The sequence below is a fragment of the Cnephaeus nilssonii genome (genome assembly GCF_951640355.1).
Source record: "Cnephaeus nilssonii genome assembly, chromosome: 3".
Classification (NCBI taxonomy): Eukaryota; Metazoa; Chordata; class Mammalia; order Chiroptera; family Vespertilionidae; genus Cnephaeus; species Cnephaeus nilssonii.
Window position 1 is genome coordinate 62,538,569 of NC_137074.1, and position 20,785 is coordinate 62,559,353.

The 20,785-nt window shown below is 40.0% G+C and overlaps 1 protein-coding gene across 1 annotated transcript in view; it reads left to right on the forward strand.

Moving 5' to 3' along the window:
- The window catches only part of LSAMP (limbic system associated membrane protein), a 641,226-nt gene that overhangs the window by 382,185 nt on the left and 238,256 nt on the right, over positions 1-20,785 (forward strand). The window contains exon 3 of the mRNA XM_079766437.1: positions 17,063-17,188. Coding sequence (XP_079622563.1) covers positions 17,063-17,188 — 126 coding nt within the window. The remainder of the gene's footprint in view (positions 1-17,062; positions 17,189-20,785) is intronic.

Below are 20,785 nucleotides of genomic sequence, written 5' to 3' on the forward strand. Positions count from 1 at the left end.
TAGAAATGCATGAACTATTTTATCATGTTATCCTAGGCGGGGTTAAGCCCAACACTATTTTTAGCATGTAATACATAATACACTTGTAGAATTTATAGTTTACAGAATAAGTTCACATGCATTACTTACTTGACCCAAATAGTAATCCTGCAATATTGCCTAAGAATCAACTTTGCACATTATTTCCACTATTTGCACAGATGAGGAAATTAAGACTCAAAGATATTGAAATAATTTGCCATTAATTTGTTCATTTATTCATTCAAAATTTGCTAAGCAGCTACAAAGTGTCTGATGATGTGTATTCAAAAGCAAATATTAGAGAATATGTGGTTCCCTTGTGAGCTAGTGGTAGGGTGGGATCAAAAGCCCCTGGCTCTCAATCTAGCACACTGTGCTACATTTTCTAATCCTGTCACTCATTGAGGAAACTACTGCAAAATGCAGCACAACATGTTTCCGTGGCATTTTCAAAAGCAAAATGCCAGGCTGGATGGATGTTTGATGTTTCACAAGATAGCATTTATGTGTTACAGTGTATTTTTTTTATTTTTATTGTTGAATTCTTGGATCGTGCTTATTAAAGCCAAGTGCTGCTCAAGAAACATCCTGTAGATTTCTGAACCCAACTCTTATGTAGACACACCATACTGTTCCGTACAATCTACTATATATGCAACAGGATAGGGCTTAAGCTTCTCTACCCAGACCAAAGAAAGGTTAGAGATTTGGAAGTGGATAGTGTTGTGTTTTGAACAACCCCACCACCAACACATACACAGGAATATATTCGCCTTGTCCGAATTTTAAATGAACAAGGAAGACCAATTTGTTGCTAATTTATACCATCGGGAATGGCATTTTGAAGTAAATGCAAGTAATAACAGCTAATTATTTAAGGTTAGGGAAATAAGCCAGCTGACTCCTTTTCTCCCCTACTCTGGAGCTAATATTTTTCTTCTGTAGGCTGGTTAGTTAGGAGCCAAGGATGAAGGCATTAAAACAATCACAGCTAGAATTAGACAGTCTGCAAAGCTACGATTATTTTTAAAGCAATGTGTACTGACAGATAAGAACCAATGCTAAACATACAACTAAGCTGGTTTTGTGAAAACCCAAAGGAGTTAAGTAAGCAGAGATGAAAAAAATTACCTCTATGAAAGGCCCCTTTGCAAATTTTTCCCTTATGAGTACTTTCCAATTTGCAACAATTAGGATTCCTTGGTTTAAACAACAGAAATTGGCTATTTTGATGTATAAAAGGAATAACATGGAGTAGCTGATTGGAAGAATATGGAGTAGATCACAGAATCCAAAGAAAAGCAGAAAAATCTTTCCTTGGAAAGCCCAGAAGTCATGCATCTCTAGGAATGCAGGTTGCAGACACTAGTGAAAACTAATGGGTCTTTTATTGCCGCTCTTTTATGATCCATATTAGCTAACCATTGCTGCTGAACAAACCACTCCAAAAGTCAGAGGCATGAAACAATAGTTATTCTTCATTCCTCACAAACACACAAGTCAGCCAAGCCAGGCTGGACTTCACTGCAGGTGACTGTTGCTGGGGTTGTGCGGTATGTCAAATGAAAAATAGGATGCCAGTTAAATTTGAATTTTAGATAACCAATATTTTAGTATAAGTATACCCCATGCAATATTTGGAACTTATACTAATGAAAAGCATTTGTTGTTGATCTGAAATTCATGTTTAACTGGGTACCCTGTATTTTATCTGGCAATACTATTTGCCATCTCCCATCCTCCTTCTCCTGGAACCAACAGGCTCAGTTGGGAATGTTCTTCTCATGGTGATGGCAGAGGGACAAGACAAAGTGAGTTCAATTGTGCCAACTCTTTTCAACACCCTGCTTGTATTCCCTATCTGATATCCTTGTCCATAACATGACACAGGGATGGAAAACTGTGTGCCACACACTATAGGAAGACATTGGCATGGCAAAGGATGTGGATACAGGGAAGAGTGGGAAATTGGGGCCATTAATACAGTCTACCACAGGTTGAATCAGTGTTAAGATCTCTTGAGCCATTCCTTATAAAAAAGCAAGGTCAAGGGAGGGAAAGGTTGAATGGTCCAGTTTATGTCATACCCCCAATCCTTGGCCAAGGGAAAACAGGTCGCTTGATTGACAGTCCCAACAAACCAATGTCAGTAGGTGAGAGGTGGTTTCCCCAAAGGAAAAAATGGGTGTCTTACCAGAAGAAGGTGTGGATTCGGGCAGGTAAAACATTCCACTTATGTCTCTGACTTTGCCTTCAATTCCACTTTTGGTCATAAGACGTTAGTCTTATATAAGAGGAAAATGAATGAGTGACACCTAGAGAACTATAAAAAGAGGTACAGGCACCTCTGGGTCTGCAAATACCAGGACAGATCCTGGAGATTTGGTGGTAGATAGAGAGTATGAATAGATAGAGAGTATGAATATTACAACAACAGAAAAGTGAGGAGGGACAATAAAATCATGGGTAGCAGAGCTAGATTGTGTCATAATCCTACTTAATGCTGGTTCATTTATGTGTCCAAGTACACCTAGATGTTAGCGTTATTTTTGAAACTGCCATTCCATTTGTAATGAATAGAAAAAGCATACATTTCTTTAACACATAACTTAAATGTATTTCATAGGTGTGTATTTTACCCAGTAGGTGTGTGTTTCAGTAGGTGAAAGAATATCACCTATTAGTTCAGAATTTGAACTATTAGGTGTGGCATTTTGATTTTACAATTTTTTTTAACAATGGAAAAACGTGAGAATATCCTGAAATAATGAATTTTGCTAGTGTTCTGAAAGATGGATATCTAAATTATGTCTTTTGCTCAACATTTTAGGAGGTGTTCATCTAAGAAACAATAAACTTTGGAACTGGCAATAGATACTAATAATGTGGTGTCCAAAAGATTAGAGACATACTTTTAAATATTTTGATAAAATTAATTTGCATGGTAAGTAAGGTTTACCTTTGCATGTTTCCCAAAAATATTGCTCTGGCCAATTTGGTAGCACTATATAGGGTATTTCTGAAACCAAAATGATGTATACATTTTATAATATTTCACATTTGGTATTGGGAAAATTGACCAAAATAATGGGAGTGGAAAACCTGGTTGTAGTTCACACCATAAATAAATTCTATATTGTTTAAAGAGTTCAGTATAAAAAATGAAACAAAACGTTAAAAGAAAAGAAGAAATAGAGATAAGTATTTTGCTGATCTAATGTTAGGAAAGAAACTAATATGCACAGAAGCAATAGAAGAAATCATAAAAGAAAGATTAACAAAGAAATGTAAAACTTCTGCAAAGGAAAAATGATTATGAAGTTAAGAAGTTAGGAATACGTTGGGGAGATTGCAAATACCATGACAGCAAAAGGTAAATTCCTTATGACATAAGGAGCTCTTATTAATCCAAACAAATTAAGGATATTGCTGAAACTGAATAGGCTGGAAAAGATGAAATAAATGGGTCATGGCAATACATCTAAGAAAAAGTGATAAGTCACACTAATATCCTGTGAATAAAGGTGTTAGGCAATATTCCAGAAATTAATCAAAACAAAAACAACAACCCAAACCAAACAAAAATAAAAGAGTTCTGTGATAACCCAGTAATTAAGAATTGAACATACGTAAATCAGTATTGCAGTGAATTTGATAAATGATTTATATTTGCTGGTACAAATAATATTAGCATATTGAACACTTTTTTCTAAGTGGTCTTCCTTATTGAGAATTGAAATAAAGCAAAAAATACTATTTGGAACCACTTTTGAAAGAGTAATTTTGACCTAGAGTTAAATTTGGGAAAGCTATAAACCTGGTGTAGTCCTGGCTTTGGCATTTCTTAGCTATGTGATTTTTACTCATTTTGCCCCCTGTGTCTACATCTATAAAATGGCAGTAATAATAACAATACTTTTTACTTCCCAGAGTCTGTGCAAATATTTTACTAGGTAATAGAATAGAATAAAACCTCTGAATTGCTACTTTAATGTAATATTATCAATGACTAGAGGCCCAGTGCACGAATTCGTGCACCAGTGGGGTCACTCAGCCTGGCCTGCAGAATCAGGCCCAAACTGGCTCTCCCCTGAGGGGTCCCAGATTGAGAGGGTAAAGGCCAGGCCAAAGGACCCCACCGGTGCATGATAGGGGCCGGGGAGGGACGTGGGAGGTTGGCCAGCTAGGGAGGGACCTCAGGAGGGCTCCAGGGAGAGTCCAGCCCACCTCACTCAGTCCCTATTGGCCGGACCCCTGCAGCAAGCTAACCTACTTGTTGGATTGTCTGCCCCCTGGTGGTCACTGCACATAATAGCGAGCACTTGAACGACCTTAGCATATCATTAGCATATTATGCTTTGATTGAATGGCTGACTGGACAACCAGACACTTAGCATATTAAGCTTTTATTATATAGGATGGTGTAAATGTAAACTCCATGAATTACTACAGGTAACTAGAAAGGAACTATGAAACCATTTAACTAAAAAAAACCTGAAAAATCTATAATTGAGGAAATGGGGCACCAAGTTTGTCTTGCTTCCTATGTTCCTAAAATCCAAACATTTCTCTGCCCCATGGTTAATTTTTTTCATTAAGAATCAAAGACGTTGATAGTGAAATATATAACTAGAGGGTAGCTAAAGAAATATTGATAAAAACTGTCAGTGTTTTATTGGTTCAAAGGAAAAGCTTTCTCTTTCCTGACAAAAATTCAATGAGATGACTTCCTTTAGCTCAGAAAAGAATTGGGAGGAAAACTTTATTGTGTGTGTTGTTTTGTGTAGTGTTGTTGCTCTGTAAGATTCAGTGGTCAAGAAAACAAAGACCCTCCTGTCTGCCTGTTTCAGTTTAATGGCAAGCACAGGTAAATAATCCAGCAATTAAGATTCAGTATTGTGGTGGAGAAAAAAACAGGACACAGTGTTAAGAACATAGGAGGGGTACTTCAATCAATGTGAAGTCAGAAGGGGGTGGAGGAGGGAGTGGGGAATGATAGGACAATCTTCCTGAAAAAGTGAGCAAATAAACTGACAAGCTGAAACCTGAAGGAGGAAATGGGCTAACCATATGAAGAGTTGAAAGAAGAATATTCCATGTAGAAAAAAAAAAAGAATGTTGCATGCCTGGAAGAAAATGATTATAGAATAGGAACCAAAGTTGTTTGATCTGACTGGATGATGCAATGCAAAGTGATTAGTAAGTAAGGCTGGAGAGAGAAGCAGGGGCCAATAGTGAATGATCTATTAAGTCATATTAAGAAATTTGGATTTTATCTTCAGGGCAATAAGATTAATCAGGGGGTACTATACTCATATTTGCAATTTAGGAAAAAAATTCTGATTGTTGTGTGGTACATGAATGACAATGAGCTTGAGGAGAAGAAGGCTAGAGGCAAAGAAACTAGTTATAATGCTGTTGCAAAAATTCGGGGGTGAGGGGAAGAAATATTGATGGCTGGAAAAAGCTAGTGGAAATAGGGATAGAAAGTAATGAATGAATCTGAAAATTCATTAGTCACAGAACTAGGGATCCATTTTATATGGGACATAAAGGAGAGAGAAGCTTCTCTTTTTGCTTGGGCAACTGTTTGCAGGATGACACCATTTAATGAGAGAGTAAACACAAGATAACAAGTGGGAAGGAAGATGATGAGTACTATGATGAATATTGGGTTTCTGTGAGGCATATATGGAGATGTAGAAGAGTCAAAGAGAAAACTAGTATAAAGTTCATGAGGAAAATCTGGGCAGTGAATACTGATTTAGGAATCATCAACAACATGCCTTACACTTCTGAAGCTAGAGAGTAGATGAGATTGCTCACAGTGAATAATGGGAAGAAAGAAGACAGTGAACAAACCCTCAGGAATATAGATATTTAAGGAACAGGACAAGGTAAGCCCCAGAGTTAAACTGGCAGGAGTGGCCAGGGGGCTAAGGGGAAAAGAAGCTGAGTTTGGTGACCAAAAAACTAAGAAAAGTAAAGAATGGAAGAAAGAGGTTGTGGTCAACAAAGTAATATACTTTAGAGAAAAATAGGATAATAACAAATATTGTTCACTGGACCTAGAAACAATATGGTTTGAACAAATTGGCAAGCTTCCTGAAAGCAGTTTCTTTGGAGGTCAGTGAGGGAATCCAGATTGCACTGAAGTTTGGAGATGAACAGGAGATGAAAATGTTGTATAGAACAATTCCTTCAAGAAATGTGAGGAGAGAGGTGGAAAGTTGGTAGGAGGGCAACATGGAATTTGCAGAGGGATTTTTTTCTAGAGAAAAAGAACTACATCATCCTATATAATAATAGAGAAATATGCAAATTATCTGTTACAGCATCACATCACAACCGGATCAGCAGGCTGTGTCCCCGCCCTCTGCTCAGGCAGCTGCAAGGCCCAGAGTAGGATAGGATACAATAGGAGGGGATAAGAAAGGAGAGGGAGAGGAGGCAGGCTTGCATGCAGACAGGACAAGAGGAGAAACAGAAATACAGAAAGGGAACAAGAAAAAGACGCAGGAATGGAAAAGGGAAGGAAATGTGGGGCTGCATGCGGGAGGGGGTGGTGACCACGGGAGGGGTGTGGGGGGAGAGCAGGTGCACCTGGTGAGGGGTGGGGCAGGAGCCCCGCCCAGATGCAAGAGGAGGGCGGTGGCCCCTGGCACAGGCTGTTGGCAGGGAGGCGCCCATGGGTCCAGGCAGTTGGACATCCCCCAAGGGCTCCCAGATTAGAGAGGGTGCAGGGGCCTGAGGGCCCCCCTCTCCCCCGCATGCATGAATTTCGTGCACTGGGTCTGTAGTCTACACTAATAAAAGAGTAACATGCCAATTGACCATACCTTTGCAACGCCCATCAGCCAATCAGGAGTGAGTATGCAAATTAACCCAACAAAGATGGTGGGTTAATTTGCATACACAGGTGCAGGGCAGTGGGGGGCGGGGCGGGACGTTTGTGTTGTCTCCATGGCTACAACACAGGCATTCCGCACCACCCCAGCCACTCAGGGCCTTTGGGCAGCTTGGGAAAGCGGAAAGGCGGCTCAGGCCAGAGCTAAGGCAGTGCCAGAAGCCAGGGGAAGGAACGCCCATTCTTGCACGAATCTTCGTGCATCGGGCCTCTAGTTTATAAATATTATGGGAAGAAACTGCTACAAAGTACAGTAAAGTAGGAATAATGAAACCCATTGATAGTGACCCCAAGGAAGATGTGATACAATGTCAACATGATTATATTTCTAGCTATTCAACAAAAAACACTTTTTGTACCTTTAGTATCTGAGATCCCAGACCTGAATATATTGTCCTTAACTAAAATAAATAATATAATTTGGTGGCCAAAACATAGTCCTGCAGTCAGTTGTTCTAGATTTTATTCCTGATTTTGTTACTACTTGTCTATGTTCCATTGAGCATATCTCAACTTGCATACCATGTAAAATTAAGGTTCTTGGTATATATTCCTCTCATAAAAGAGAGGTAATATAAGTAAATTGTATCATAGGTACTAACTTTGTGAGAGCTTGATCATTGAAGATTTTTTCCTGTTTTATAAATTTGAGTATTTTTATATTAGGGATATAGAGCCTCCCCCTCACCAACTCCACTGTTTTAAGTATCAGAACACAGTTTTATTTCCTCCATGCTGTATTACTTGTAATTAAAAATTAGCTACCACCTGACTAATATGAGCACTTATAATTACTGTATGGATTCCTATTATTGAGAAAGGCACCTAGAATGATTAAGTTCTGTTCTATCATAGCTTTATATTTTATTGGTGTTTTTTGTTTTGCTTTGTTTTGTTTTGTGTGTGTTTTTGTTGTTGTTGTTGTTTTTAGAGATGTTCTGAAACCTGGCTTACTCAGTTGGGAATTAGAAATTTCCAATATTAAATGGCAGAACAGTTGGACATTCAGGAGCTCTTAGTTCTAAGCCCAGCCATAGTTCTTGATGGGATCACCCTCAACAAGCCATTATTCCTCTCTTGTGTCCTGTTCTGTTCTTTTCTATAAAAAGGGTATAACCTTTCAGGTCCTCATTATAAAAGTGTAGAAGAATATATTGCAACTCAATGTATGGATCTAATAAAACATCCCTTAATCCCAATAGATAAAAGGGGAACTGGAAAGTTGATAAATAGAAATTACTAAATAATGGGAACCAACAACATTCTATATCTGTCATTGGGTTTGGTTTGGAAACACTGGTTTCTACCCAGAAGCCATATAGGATGTCACTGTGTGAGGAGTGTGATGATGAGAGCTCTCTTCCCAATTCCTCCTTGTGACACTCTGATCTGGTCATTTTCCCAGGTACCATCAGTGTCTCCTCACAGGATCTGTGGTGATTATATGTTTGTCAGGCAGCTGCCTCTACAAACAGAAAGTGTTCCTGTTTTATTTGTCACCACACAGAGTTCCCATTAGATAGGAAAAGAGAGAAAAAGTAAGATTCTTGAATTCCTTCCTGCTCTCCTCAACACATACTTTCTCAGGGACAGCATAAGAAACTAAGAGTAAAAAAATGAAAATCACAGTCAAACCATAAACTCTGCTATTTGTAATCGGTGCATAACCTCTGTGAAGAAATTTGGGAGTAATTCACTTGCCACTCCAGCCTACCAATGTGAGATCTAATGTGGCTGCCCTGAACACTAATGGAGTCAGACAGCAGTACCACTAGCCCTTGGGGACTCATTTCTCACATCGCCAAAAAGTAATTGTCGTAATTTTCAGCCATCTGGTAGCCTGTATTGTGAAGATGAAGTTTCATTCAAGTAGTGCTTAAAAGCGTGAGCCCTGGAGTCTGCCTAGAGTCAAATCAGTTTTCTGCTTCTCACCTAGCCCCCCTCTATACCTCACTTTCTCACCTATAAATAAAATTCTATGTATAGTAAATAACTCGAGTTAGCTATTATTAAATTGTTAGTAGTAGTGGTGATGACAGTTATTAGGAATAATCATATTTTTTTGGTAATATCTACCTATCTGTGATATAGGCCTTATTAATTCAATTTTTAATTATCCAGTCTGCCACACACCAAGATGCTATTTAGAGACTTTCTATTGTAGTGATTAACCAGTGGTTTACTTATGGGCTAGATTATAAGTAGCCAGGTTTTACTTTCTATATATATAAAGAGCCAGGGTCGTAACATCCAAAACGACCGAAGGCTCGACCGAATGCCAGGCTGCGCATGCAGCATGCAAGCGGGCTGAATTGCTGACCTCTTGGAGAGAGAGAGAGGCGGGGCTGATCAGTAGCAGCAGCAGCTGCTGGCGAGGCCTCTCTCTCTCCCAGAGGTCAGCAGTTCAGCTGCTCACCAGCAGCCTGGGGTGGCTGCTGATCAGCCCTGCCTCTATGATCAGGGCTGGAGATAGGCCCATAGATGCTGACTGGCATAGGAACCGACCAATCAGAACCAAATCTGGGTGAACTGCAAAGGCAGAACCTAAGGTGGGGGCTGAGGAGGGGTTTTAAGGGCAACAGTTGTTTGGTGTAAGGTGTAAGAAAGAGATTCAGGTCAAGGTTGGAAAAGATGGCGACTGGCAGGAAGGTAGGGAGAGAGAGAGAGTGTGAGTGAGGAACCCATAGAGGAGAGTGTAGAGGTGTGTGGTGTGTGTGTGTGTGTATGAGATAGGGTCAGTTAGATTCTGCAGGTCTTCCAAGGGGCTCCCGAACAGGGCAGCCCTAGACGGCAGAGCCCCGCGCACAAAGCGGACACTTCTCGGCGGCTGGTGCGGACGCGGAGACCACGCCATCTTGGGAAACAGAGCTGCCCGAGACTCGGATCCTGGCTTCTGACACAAACCAGGACCCTGCAGCCACTGGGGACAGAGAACTGCTATCACAGATTCAGACAAACAAACAAGAATCCAGACTTCCCGGCAGATTTTCGTGAGTCAAAGAGCCTACCCCCCTCCTCGCAGGCGCTGATAGCGCCACAGTAACTGATAGACCCGCCCCTCCCCCAAGCTGCTGAGCGCCCACAGGCGCGCGCGGAAAGCACCATAGTAACTGATAGACGCGCCCCTCGCCCAAGCTGCTCACTGGCGGGCGCGTGCACAGACAGCGCCATAGTAACTGATAGACCCGCCCCTGGCCCAAGCTGCCGAGCTTTGCGCAGGGACGCGCTCCCTCTTAGGGAACTTGGCGCGCGCTCGCGCACGGGACAGAAGCAGCTCCCCGTCGGGGAAATCTGTCAGTGCGCACAGAGGGCTCCCCTTCGGGGAATTTGGGGGAATTTGGCTCGTGGGGCACAGCTCCCCCTTCGGAGATTCTTAAAAGCGTGCACAGAGGGGCTTCCCTTTGGGGAATTTGGTGCTCAGGACGGACTCCGCCCCCCTTCTGGGACTTTGGGAGAGTGCACCTTCAGGTTTTTAAGAATGTGCGCTCTAGCCGGTTTGGCTCAGTAGAGAGAGCACACACAGGACGCAGCCCCACTTCAGGGAATTTGGCACGCCGGACACAGCTGCCTGGGATCCCTGACTCACAGCGCATTCACACTAAGAGCCAGCGACCCCAATTGTTGGTGCGTGCACACACAGGGACCCTGATTCTCAACGAGAAACCGCACAAGGCAACAGAGACTTTGACACTCGAGTCTTGGTGCAGACACAGGGAAACTCTGAATCCTGGCACATGCTAAGGATCTCATTCTCGGCACATACCAACAGTGTGGTGCAGACAGGGCCCCTGATTCTAAATGTGCACACGAGACCACACGGAACACTGGGGACACTGATCCTGGGCAAGTTTGGTTCCCACCAACCAAAGACAGTCACACGTCCTAGTGTCAGAGCACTTCAGTGAAACTAGGGTGGAGCGAAGTCCCCACAGCACACGACCCAGGTCCACGCAAACAGAAGCTTGAGCTTTCTGGTAATAGCCAGAATGGGGAAACGAAATAACTCACAGAGGAAAGAAAATGTGGAGTCGCCAAGAAAGGAAATTAGTGAAAATGAAGCTTGCAACATGACCGAAAAGGAGTTCAGAGTAATGGTCATGGAATTTATACATCGGATGGATGAGAAAATCAACAACTTATGCAAGAATCAGGAAGAAATGAAAAGTGATATAGCTACAATCAAAAACACCATGGAAAGTTTCAACAGTAGATTACAAGAAGCAGAGGACCGAATTAGTGAGTTAGAAGATCAGGTACAGAAACAAGCTCAAGCTGAACAGCAATTGGAGAAAAAAATTAAAAAGCAGAAGGAAAGCCTAAGGGAGCTTCGGGACAACATGAAACGAAGTAACATGCGTATAATAGGGCTGCCAGAAGGACAAGAAGAGCAGCAGGGATTAGAAAATCTATTTGAAGAAATAATGACAGAAAACTTCCCGGATATGGGAAAGATAAAAGTTATGCAAGTAAAGAGAGTCCCAAGCAGGATCAACCCCAAAAGACCCACACCAAGACATGTCATAATTTCAATGGCAAATATAAATGATAAAGAGAGAATCCTAAAGGCGGCAAGAGAGAGACAGAGAGTTACCTACAAAGGAACACCCATCAGATTGTCAAATGATTACTCATCAGAAACACAACAAGCTAGAAGTGAATGGAAGGAGGTATACAAAGTGTTGCAAAGCAAAGGACTGAATCCAAGAATACTATATCCAGCAAGACTATCAATCAAAATTGAAGGGGAAATCAGGAGCTTTGCAGACAAAAAAAGCCTCAGGGAGTTTATCACCACCAAACCAGCAATGCAAGAATTGCTAAAGGGAATACTGTAAAAAGAAGAAATAAACAGGTAAGAAGGAATACAGACCCAAAAATAGATATGACTGCAAACAAATACCTTTCAGTAATAACTTTAAATGTAAACGGACTAAATGCTCCAATCAAAAGACATCGAGTAGCTGAATGGATAAAAAAACACGACCCATATATATGCTGTCTACAAGAGACCCACCTCAGAACAAGAGACTCACACAGATTGAAAGTGAAGGGATGGAAAAATATCTTTCAGGCAAATGGAAATGAAAAAAAAGCTGGGGTAGCAATACTTATATCTGACAAAATAGACCTCAAAGTAAATGCCATAACAAGAGATAAGGAAGGCCACTTCATAATACTAAAGGGAGAAATCCAACAAGAAGAAATAATTCTGGTAAACATATACGCTCCCAATATAGGAGCACCCAAATACATAAAAAAACTCCTGGAGGAGATCAAGGGAGAGATTAATAGCAACACAATCATAGTAGGAGACTTTAATACCCCACTATCACCACTGGACAAATCCTCTAAACAAAAAATCAGCAAAGAAACAGCAATCCTAAATGACTCACTAGACCAGATGGAATTAATTGACATCTTCAGAACATTTCACCCCAAAGCCACAGAATATACATTCTTCTCAAGTGCACATGGGTCATTTTCAAAGATAGACCATATGCTGGGTCACAGGCAAAGTCTCTTCAAATTCAAGAAGATAGAAATTATATCAAGCATCTTCTCAGATCACAGTGGCATAAAACTGGAAATCAACTACAATAAATACAATCCAAAGAAATCAAACACATGGAGACTAAACAGCATGCTATTAAACAAGGACTGGGTCACCAGAGAGATCAAGGAAGAAATAAAAAACATCATGGCAACAAATGACAATGAAAACACAACAATCCAAAATCTATGGGACACAGCGAAAGCAGTCTTGAGAGGGAAGTTCATAGCTCTACAGGCCTATTGCAAAAAACAAGAAACAATGGTAATAAATTACTTAACCCTACAACTCAAAGAGCTAGAAAAAGAGCAGCAAGAAAAGCCCAGTGTAACCAGAAGGAAGGAAATAACAAAGATCAGAGCGGAGATAAATGACATAGAGACCAAAGAAACAATACATAAGATCAACAAAACCAAGAGCTGGTTCTTTGAAAGGATAAACAAGATTGATGGACCTCTAGCCAGGCTCACCAAGAAGCAAAGAGAGAGGACCCAAATAAACAAAATCAGAAATGAAAGAGGTGAAATAACAACAGACCCCGCTGAGATACAAAGGATTGTTACAAAATACTACGAACAACTCTATTCCAACAAACTGGACAATCTGGAGGAAATGGACATATTCCTAGAAAAATATAACCTTCCAAAAATCAATCAAGAAGAATCTAAACAGCTCAATAGGCCAATAACTATGGACGAAATTGAAGCAGTCATCAAAAAGCTTCCAGCAAACAAAAGCCCGGGGCCAGATGGCTTCACAGGAGAGTTTTACCAAACATTCAAGGAAGAACTAAAACCTATCCTCCTCAGACTATTCCAAAAAATTCAAGTGGAAGGAACACTTCCAAGCTCCTTCTATGAAGCCAGCATCACCCTAATACCAAAACCAGATAAAGACAACACAATGAAAGAGAATTACAGACCAATATCCCTCATGAACATAGATGCCAAAATCCTCAACAAAATTCTAGCAAATCGGCTCCAGCAGTACATCAGAAAGATCATACACCATGACCAAGTAGGATTTATCCCAGGAATGCAAGGATGGTACAATATCCGCAAATCAATAAACGTGATACATCACATAAACAAATTGAAAGATAAAAATCACATAGTCATATCAATTGATGCAGAAAAAGCATTTGACAAAATCCAACACCCTTTCTTGATAAAAGCTCTCAACAAGGTGGGAATAGATGGCTCATACCTCAACATAATAAAAGCTATATATGATAAACCCACAGCAAACATCATACTCAATGGACAAAAACTAAAGACATTTCCCCTAAGAACAGGAACAAGACAGGGATGCCCACTCTCACCACTCCTGTTTGACATAGTACTGGAAGTATTAGCCATTGCAATTAGACAAGAAGAAGAAATAAAAGGCATCCAGATTGGAAAAGAACAAGTAAAGCTGTCTTTATTTGCAGACGACATGATATTGTACATAAAAAATCCGAAAGACTCCGTCAAAAAACTCATAGACTTAATAAATGAATTCGGCAATGTAGCAGGATACAAAATTAACGCCAAGAAATCTATGGCCTTTCTATACACCAATAGTGAACTTACAGACAGAGAGACTAAAAAGGCAATACCATTTACCATCGCACCAAAAAAATTAAGATACCTAGGAATAAACTTAACTAAGGAGGTAAAAGACCTATACACGGAAAACTACAGGACACTGAAAAAAGAGATAGAGGAAGACGTAAACAGAAGGAAGAACATACCATGTTCATGGATTGGTAGAATCAACATCATTAAAATGTCCATACTACCCAAAGCAATCTATAGATTCAATGCACTCCCCATTAAAATACCAACGGCATATTTCACAGACCTTGAAAGAACTCTCCAAAAATTCATCTGGAATAAAAAAAGACCCCGAATAGCCACAGCAATCCTGAGAAAGAAGAATAAAGTAGGAGGGATCTCAATACCAGATTTCAAGCTGTATTACAAAGCCACTGTTCTCAAAACAGCCTGGTACTGGCACAAGAACAGACATATAGATCAATGGAACAGAATAGAGAATCCAGATATTGACCCAAACCACTATGCTCAATTAATATTTGACAAAGGAGGCATGAACATACAATGGAATAAAGACAGTCTCTTCAATAAATGGTGTTGGGAAAATTGGACAGATACATGCAAAAAAATGAAGCTTGATCACCAACTTACGCCATACACAAAAATAAACTCAAAATGGATACAGGACTTAAACATAAGACGGGAAACCATAAAAATACTAGAGCAATCCACAGGCAGCAAAATGTCAGACATATGCCAAAAGAAATTCTTCACTGACACTGCCCCTAGGGCAATGGAAGCTAAAGAGAAAATTAACAAATGGGACTACATCAAAATAAAAAGCTTTTTCACAGCAAAAGAAACCATCAACAAAACAACAAGAAGGCCCACTGCATGGGAGAACATATTTGCAAATGGCATCACTGATAAAGGTTTAATCTCCAACATCTACAGGCAGCTTATACAACTTAATAAAAGGAAGATAAATGATCCAATAAAAAAATGGGCAACAGACCTAAATAGAATCTTTTCAAAAGAAGACAGAAGGAAGGCCAAGAGACACATGAAAACATGCTCAACGTCACTAATTATCCGAGAGATGCAAATCAAAACAACAATGCGGTACCATCTCACACCTGTCAGAATGGCTATCATCAACAAATCAACAAACGACAAGTGTTGGCGAGGATGCGGAGAAAAAGGAACCCTCGTGCACTGCTGGTGGGATTGCAGACTGGTGCAGCCACTGTGGAGAACAGTATGGAGTTTCCTCAAAAAACTGAAAATGGAACTCCCATTTGACCCAGTAATCCCACTCCTGGGAATATATCCGAAGAAACTAGAAACACCAATTAGAAAGGATATATGCACCCCTATGTTCATAGCAGCACAATTCACCATAGCTAAGATTTGGAAACAGCCTAGGTGCCCGTCAGCAGATGACTGGATCAGAAAACTGTGGTACATCTACACAATGGAATACTATGCTGCCATAAAAAAGAAGGAATTCTCATCATTTGCAGCAACCTGGGAGGAATTGGAGAACATTATGTTAAGTGAAATAAGTCAGTCGATGAAAGAAAAATACCACATGATCTCACTCATTTATGGATAATAAAGAACATTATAAACTTGAACAAAAAGATAGATACAGAGACAGTAAAGCATCAAACAGACTGTCAAATTACAAGGGGAAGGTTAGGGAGAGGTGGGGGAGATAAGAGATCAACCGAAGGACTTGTATGCATGCATATAAGCATAACCAATGGATGCAAAACTCTGGGGGGTGGGGGCATATATGGGAGTGGGGTGTGGGGAGGGCAATGGTAAGATATGTACACATATAATACCTTAATAAAAAATTGGAAAAAAAAAAAAAAAAAAAAGAAAGAGATTCAATTCTTTAATGACCAGTTTGGCAGTATAGTGCATATGGCTGGCTATCAGTCCAGATATAGGGATTATGTATTTTTGTCTGCCAAGAGCATCTCCTCCTGCTGAAAAAGGCTCCCCTTCCCCATTTAAGCAATCCTATCCTATATAATCTATCTATACTAATAAAAGGGTAATATGCTAATTAGACCGGGTCAACCGGCTATCTTCCAGATGTCCAACTTCCTTCCAGACAAAGCCATGGTGGTGGGGGCTGAGGCAGAGGCAGTTAGGGGTGATCAGGCTGGCAGGGGAGGGCAGTTGGGGGTGAGATCAGGCCTGCTTGGGAGATCAGATAGGGGTGATCAGGCAGGCAGGCAGAGGCAGTTAGGAGCGATCAGGCCAGCAGGGGAGGGCAGTTAGGGGAAATCAGGCAGGCAGGCAGAGGCAGTTAGGGGCGATCAGGCAGGCAGAGAGGTTAGGGGCAATCAGACTGGCAGGGGGGCAAAGTAGGGGTGATCAGGCAGGCAGGCAGAGGGGTTAGGGGTGATCAGACAGGCAGGCAGGTGAGTGGTTAGAAGCCAGTCATCCCGGATTGCGAGAGGGATGTCTGACTGCAGGTCATATATCCCCCGAGGGGTCCCAGATTGGAGAGGGTGCAAGCCAGGCTGAGGAACTGCCCTCCATGCACAAATTTCATGCACTGGGCCTCTAGTATCTTAATAACACAACTATGAAATGTTATATTAAATAACACTTTTTTCCTGACATTTCAAGAGAGATTGGATTATACTCATTTTATATATATAAGAAAATGTAAGTAACAGTAATAAAATTTTTTTCTTAATATGTATGTCTACAATCTCTAATAGTCAAAAAAAGTCATTCTAATCAGAAAAGATCTGAGTCATTTTCATTATACTCCTCTGTGTACTTCCTATAGCACTTGGCCTTAGTGGAAAGAGTCTCACCTTATAGTAAGGCTCATGCTTTTATTTGCTCACTAAGTGTCTAGGAAGTCCTCAAGCACCCTGGCTTCTTAACCCCCAACTTCCAAGGTCTAAAGTTATAAGAGTACTTAGCTCATATTTGCCACTTCCAGGTGCATGGACCAATGCTGCAAACCTGACTTACTGACATAGTTACATATTCCATTTGCTTTTATCTTTACAGTTCCACCAAAGATCTCCAACATCTCCTCGGATGTCACTGTGAATGAGGGCAGCAATGTGACCCTGGTCTGCATGGCCAATGGCCGTCCTGAACCTGTTATCACCTGGAGACACCTTACACCAACTGGTAAGCAACCCTCCAGTCTCCAAAATGCCACACACTATTTAAGAGATCTCAACACTTCTGAGATTCCAGTGGATCTGAAAGGCAAACATCTATCTTGTTATTATAACACTAATAGAATTGTGACATAGAAGTTATTTAGGGTCCTCCCTGGTCTTAGCTAATGTGTTCATCTCTATAAAGTCTACAACTATGGTACAAATGTATATATATATATATTTTATTTTATTTTCAGTAGAACACTCCCCAAGGCAATAAATATAGAATCATTAAATGTCTTAAATTACTTCATATTATGTTTAAAATATATTCCAGTTCAGTGCTTGAGTGTCTTGGGGCACATGTTTTGTATGGATTACATTTATATACTTTGTGTGTGTTTTTATTTTGCTTTGATTTTAACTATAGTTTCCTAATATGCAGCACCTTGTGAAGAAAATTTTCAGGAGAAATACGAAATTGTGACTTCTATTGTCCTGTCCTTGGCACCTGGCTCAGTGAAGGGGCATTAGGCATAGTCTGGGCTGCATGACTTCATTATGGATCTCCACCTATTGATACTAATTCAGTAAAAATTAGAATTTCATTTTACCAGGAATGTTTTTTGCATTCTCTCCTCCTCTTTTCCACCACCTTCCCCATAACTGGGTTCTCAGGTCCTGCTGCTTTTTGAACTTCATTTAAATATTTTACCAAATTATTAAGGATTAACTATATGCATACTCCTCTACAAATTACACTTTTTTATGTGCAAAATCATACCTTTGCAAATGACACCCTTTGTAGAATGGAGCCTGCTATTTAGTTTTTCTATAAAGAGGAAGTGTGGATCAATTAGTCTTATGAAATATCATTTCTTTTAGCAGATAGCTCCCAGCTTTTTTCTTCCAACTTTTAACTGACTTATACCTGATATTCTCTTAAAGTTTCTTTGTAAAAGTATCTAGAGATTAATTTACAACAATTTTTATTTTGGAACAAACACCATACATAGTTGTTGTACAAAGCTAGACATACAAGGAAAGCTATCCTGAGATATTTTAAAAGGCCAGAATAGTATTTGGTTATAGCATCTTAAAAAAACACCACAACTCTGTATTTTGTGGTGTGAGGATATTGGCCTTCATTTTATGTTAGCCCTCAAATTAATGTATCAAGTGAAGTGTGGACCAATCTATGGAACAGTCTTTTATTTAAGCAGATATTCTTACTAGAGGCTTCTACTTTCTTGAGAAAAATGTTACTCAGTACCCATCCTCACTGTTAATGTATGCAACTTGTCATTTATTTATAATATATAAAAACAATAAATGAGGTACTTATTTTATAGATCAAGCTCATTTCCTCTCAAACCCATTTTATACCCTCACATGGGAAAAAAATACATATGGAGGGTAATTTGAAGTATGAACCTCTGGGTATCACATACCTTTCCCCTGGATTAAATTAAACCACCAGAGCACATTCTACTTGAATAGAATTATGTCATCCCCCAAATTTATACCACCTACCCCTGTCCCAAGTAGAACTGCTTTTACTGAATGACAATCCTATATAATAAAAGCCTAATATGCTAAGTGTCCAGTCGTCCAGTCAGTGGTTCAACCAATCAAAGATTAATATGCTAATGATATGCTAAGGCCGCTCAACTGCTCACTATGATGTGCATTGACCATCAGGGGGCAGAGAGTCGACTGATCGATCAGTCACTATGATGTGCACTGACCACCAGGGGGCAGATGCTCTGACTGGTAGGTTAGTTTGCTGCTGGGGTCCAGCTGATCAGGACTGAGTGAGATAGGCCAGACATGCCCTGGAGCCCTCCTGCAGTTCCTCCCCAGCTCCAATCATGCACCAGTGGGGTTCCTGGGTGCTGGCCTGTGCCCTCTTGCAATCCTGGACCCCTCCGGGGATGTCAGAGAGCCCGTTTCAGCCCGATCCTGCAGGCCAGGCTGAGGGACCTCACTGGTGCATGGATTCGTGCACCGGGCCTCTAGTTTGTTATAAAAACTATTGGTCCCCATTTAAAGATGTCATAAAAGATCTCCTCTAAAATTATTGCTTTTGTTGTAACCTTTTTGAGAGATAGTTAATTTTATTACATAGTTTCCATTTCAAGGACCCTTTAATGAAATTGCTATTTATTTTCATTTTTCAATTGTCCTTTTTCTAAGCAATGGTTTGTTCTATAAATGAACCCAGTGAGTTTTTATAAGTGATCGTGAATCCTTCATTGTATTGACTATTACCAAAGGTAGAGCCAAATTTATGGCCCATTTATAAAAGAATATAGGAAATCCTATGTCAATTACAAGTTAACAATATGGATTTTAAGCAAACTATATGAATTTTATGGCATCAAATTCTTGCTTTCTTCTTGTTTTCTTACCATTATTTTAATATTGTCTCACCTTCTATACTTAATTTAAATGTATATATAATATATTCTTTATAATCTCTTAATTTCTGTGAAAAAAGTTGTAAAGAACAGAAGAAAGAAGGAAGATGGATTATATTCAATTTATAATCAAGAAATGAACTACATTAATAAAACTATTTTATTTCTTTAAGTGCACTATTGCCTAGTAAATGTTTTTTCTCAGGCAAACAATGCTATTAGTGACCTGAATCTAAAGATATATTCTGTTTCTATCCCTTGTTTTCAGAAAAATAGTTAGCTAGAATCAGAGTTTCAAGGCTTAGTCTAGGAGTTTAGAACTTCATGGCTAACTCTGGTAAACTTTTTAAAATATATATATATATATATATATATATATATATATATATATATATATATTTTTTTTTTTTTACTGATTTTTTAGAAAGAGAGAAAGAGAGTGCGATAGAGAAATAGAAACATCGATGAGAGAGAAACATCAATTAGCTGCCTCCTGCACGCCCCCACTGGGTATTGAGCCCACAACCCAGGCATGAGCCCTGACCCAGAATGTAACCATGACCTCTTGGTTTATGGGTCAAAGCTCAACCACTGAGTCACACTGCCTGGGCTCTAGTAAACTTTTTAGTGATAATGAACATGTGATTTGAACTCTGAATAACCTGGTTATACATGATGTTTCAAGTCAACAAAGGCCATAGGTAGACCAGATATTCCACAGTAAAGGCAGCATCTAGATACACTAAGAGAACCCAAAAAATCAGCTAGAAAAATAAGTGTATTCACAGGGGTTTCCAATAGGCAGACCAGGAGGCAGCAAACTACATCTCCTGGGCCAAATTCAGCCTGCTCCACTTTTGTACAGCCTGCAAGCTAAGAATGGTTTTTAAATGGTTAGGAAACATTTCAAAAGAAGAATTCTATTTTTGTTATGACAAAATATATGACATTCACATTTCAGTGCCCATGAATAAAGTTTTATGGAAACACAGCCATGCTCACTCATTTATATATTGTCTATCACTGCCTTTGCCCTAAAACAGCAGAGTTGAATAGTTGAAACAAAGGTGGCTTAGCCCCAAAGCCTAAAATGTTTTCTATCTGACCTTTTAGAGTATAGTTTACAGACAGAGTCCTGTTCAAGCCTATGTCTTGGAGCATAGGATGAGGATTTCTGCACTCATCCTTAATGCTATAGGGCT